This window comes from Ailuropoda melanoleuca, chromosome 16, assembly GCF_002007445.2.
Source record: "Ailuropoda melanoleuca isolate Jingjing chromosome 16, ASM200744v2, whole genome shotgun sequence".
NCBI lineage: Eukaryota > Metazoa > Chordata > Mammalia > Carnivora > Ursidae > Ailuropoda > Ailuropoda melanoleuca.
The window spans coordinates 10,758,287-10,761,700 of NC_048233.1; the positions used below are offsets into that span (position 1 = coordinate 10,758,287).

At 37.5% G+C, this 3,414-nt stretch overlaps 1 protein-coding gene across 1 annotated transcript; it reads right to left on the minus strand.

Moving 5' to 3' along the window:
* Positions 1 to 1,934: 1,934 nt before the first annotated feature.
* On the minus strand, positions 1,935 to 2,906 carry LOC100477085 (taste receptor type 2 member 10). The gene has a single exon (XM_002924831.3). The coding sequence runs from the start codon at positions 2,904 to 2,906 to the stop codon at positions 1,935 to 1,937; it is 972 nt and encodes a 323-aa protein (XP_002924877.1).
* Positions 2,907 to 3,414: the final 508 nt, after the last annotated feature.

A 3,414-nucleotide genomic window follows, 5' to 3' on the forward strand; every position in this document is an offset into this window, starting at 1 on the left:
AGACAAAAAATGGATTTATGATCAAAAGAATATGTATCAATAAAGCCAAACCAAATTTTTGTAAAAATAGCAGAAGATAAATCATAAAGGGAAACAAATGGGTTTAAGTGCATATCAATTACAAACATTTCCCCAAACACCACAAACTAAGTTATTTGCTAAACAGCAAATTAAGAAAAAAAGATCATAATACATATATGGCATAATGTTAATATATAAAGTATCAAAATGAGTAAGAAACATCATAAGGCACGAAAAAATAGAAAGAAAACAAATGAACAATTCCCAAAAATTATATCCCATTGGTTAATAATTCTGTACAAATGCTTAACCTCATTAGTAATCAAATACATGCAAGTTGAAAAGATCTTTTGTGATCAAAGTAACAACTGTAAGCATAATAATCTTGAATGATTTTGAGATTGAAATTAGGATGGGTTATTTTTTCACTATCAAAATATTAGTTTACTATTTCTGCAGGGCAACTGATCAATTCTGCAAGGAATTCATGAAGTTCTTCCATACTGGAATTTTTCTTAAAAAATAATTTCAAATACTGCACTCTCTATATGCTAGTCATATTGGACCTTCAGTTCCTGCAATGCCCTCTACTCCTTCTTGCTTCAACACCTATGCACATGCATGTTTCCCATCCCAAATCTCTCCTGCTCTGCCCACCTTACTCTTAAGCATTATTCAGATCTCAAAAACAAAAACAAAAACATTTCAACTTCAGGGGCACCTTCTCTTTTCCCAGGACCAAGTCAGATCACTTGTTTAGCACCCTTTAGCTTTTCTTTCCCAACTCCATAAATATAATTGTTTAAGTTATTACTTGCTATTTATTTCCTTTTCTACTAGAATATCTTATTCCTTATGCTAGCCTCTTGTTCAGTACTACATCCTAGCAGAGTTAGTGTTCAGAAACTATTTGAATTATAATTCAGAAACTATTTGAATTAAGCCCTATTTAGAAATCTTCTAGGCCTCAGGCCATAGAATAAGGTCAATGCACTTTTGCAAGTAGCCAAAATAGGTTACTTGGTTCACATTCTGGGTTGGACATAAATATTCCCTTCAAAAATCAGCATTTGAAATGTTGAAATATTGAAATATGTCTGTGAGTGTGAGTTTGTGTGTATGAACATAAATATGTGTAAAAGCCTAAAGCAGAACGTCTCCTACTTCATACTGAGTCATCCTGGGTTCAGTCTTGTGTCCCTCAGCATAATTCAGTGGCCGTGTTGAGTCCTTTGGATCTGTACTTCTAGCAGAAGCTTTGCCCAACTCCAGTTGGCTCATGATTCTGCTTCATCTCCAATCAGTGGGTTTGAAGAATATAAAGACTCCTTCATCAGTGCTCTGATCTCCTGGCCCCCATGTAGACTCTGACTCCTAGCTATTTCCTACAGGACTCTCTATATAGCAGTAGAAGATAAATCATGCCAATTACAAACAAATTAAGATTTAAACAGTGAAAGCAAAAGTGACCTTTTAAAGAATTAAAATTGCACACTCAGAAGATGCCCCTCTGTCTCTGACTCTTACAACCATGCTCTAAATATCAAGACTGATTACAGTTCCCTTTGTCTGGCTTTCTGTTCCTATAGGTCTTCTTCGTGAAAGGCTGTCAGTGGTTCAGGAAAGTCAGGTAAAGCACAGTGCAAACTCATGTTTTAGGTGCTTATTCTCATCATCATGACCTTTACAGTGAAAATAGTCTCCAAGCTGGTTTTCCTCTGGGAGGCGTGTGGGAAGAAGAAATCGCAAGGTTGGGAAGGTGACCAAGCCACTGAATTGTCATGTTGAAGGGTGAAACTTCCTAGAATGTAGTCAAGATAATTACGGAAGATTTTAGTGATGTTCGATAACACAGTTACCACCAATGCAAGTGTGCGTGGTGCAAGTACAACAGATCTCCAGGGGCTTCTTCACTAGATCATTCTCCTAGAACATCCATTGCTCCTCACACGCGTCTGTGCAGCTGTGAGAAGTCTCCCCACCTCACAGCGCTTGAATCGCTGCAGGGCCCTCAAAGAGGCTTGCTTTAGCTTGCTGTTTCCTAGAATTAGGATAAATGAGTGACCCCAGGGATAGATGACTGTGGTCACCATACCAAAAATAAACAGCAATTTGTTTTCTGGCAGAGTGAAACATGATATTTCTATGGCAATGCCTATAAAATACAAGATAAAGAGGATGATAAAAGATATCAAAACTTTCATTGCTTTCACATGCGCTTCTGTACTGGGGTCTCGGGGTCCAGTGACATTCAGTTGCATGTGCCTGTTGTGTCTCCAAAGGGAAATGATTAACAAGAAACATGTAATCAGGCACAGTGTAAAGAGAAGAATGACTCCTAGGTTGAGCAAAATCTGCTTAGTAAAGAATTTACTTCTCTGCATGTGGAGGTTCCAAGTTGCATTTCCACTCTTCATTCTACTCTCATTAATAATCTCCACAATTTGTGGAAAAGTAAATAACCATGAAATAAACAAGGATCCCATCAGAAGGTGAAGAACCCTATTGATTCTACCCTTCAACCAGAGAAAAATATGGTGGGAAAAATTTGCTATCTTCAGGAAATAGAAGACACTGAGGCTGGTGGCAAACCAGATACTTGATTGATTGAAAATTACCCATAAGTAACTAATATAATCAATTAGGTTACCAGAGGAATACATATCTGGAAAGAATATCTTTATAAGTCCATCTGTAATTATTATCAATATCAAACAAATTCTGGAAGTAGCTAAACCAGTGAGAATAAAGCCAATCATAGAAAACTTTTTGTTCTTCACACAGTCAATACAGTTGACAAGTCCAATAAATCCATTCCCTAAAACGCCCAGTATTGATTCACTAACTGCTATAAAAATGAAGAGGCCTTCCAGTATGCTTAGCATATCTGCCGATTCCTAATATTGCTTCTGTTACATCTATTTTAGATTACCTCTTGCAGAATGAGACAAATGTTGGCTGCTTGAAGGAAGAATTATTTTCTTCTCTTTCATTACATAAAGACGTAAAAGTGCCCTAATAATGCCTTGTGATGGAATCTCAAATGTCTTCATGGGAACCACCTCAGTTTCATCTATAACTTAGCTTGTCTGGAGAACGTGTGTCCAGACTGAATGCCTACATATAATTTGTTAAGATGTAAATGAAAGTTTCTGTTTCATGGATGTCACTTGTCCTCCTGAGACTATTTTGCATTTGTTAGCCTGACTTGTGGAGTAAGAGTGTCAAACATATACCCACAGGAAATAAAACACAACAGAAACAAAAATTGGACTTCCTTTTTTAAAATACCAACTATAGGGGCGCCTGGGTGGCACAGCGGTTAAGCGTCTGCCTTCGGCTCAGGGCGTGATCCCAGCGTTATGGGATCGAGCCCCACATCAGGCTCTTCTG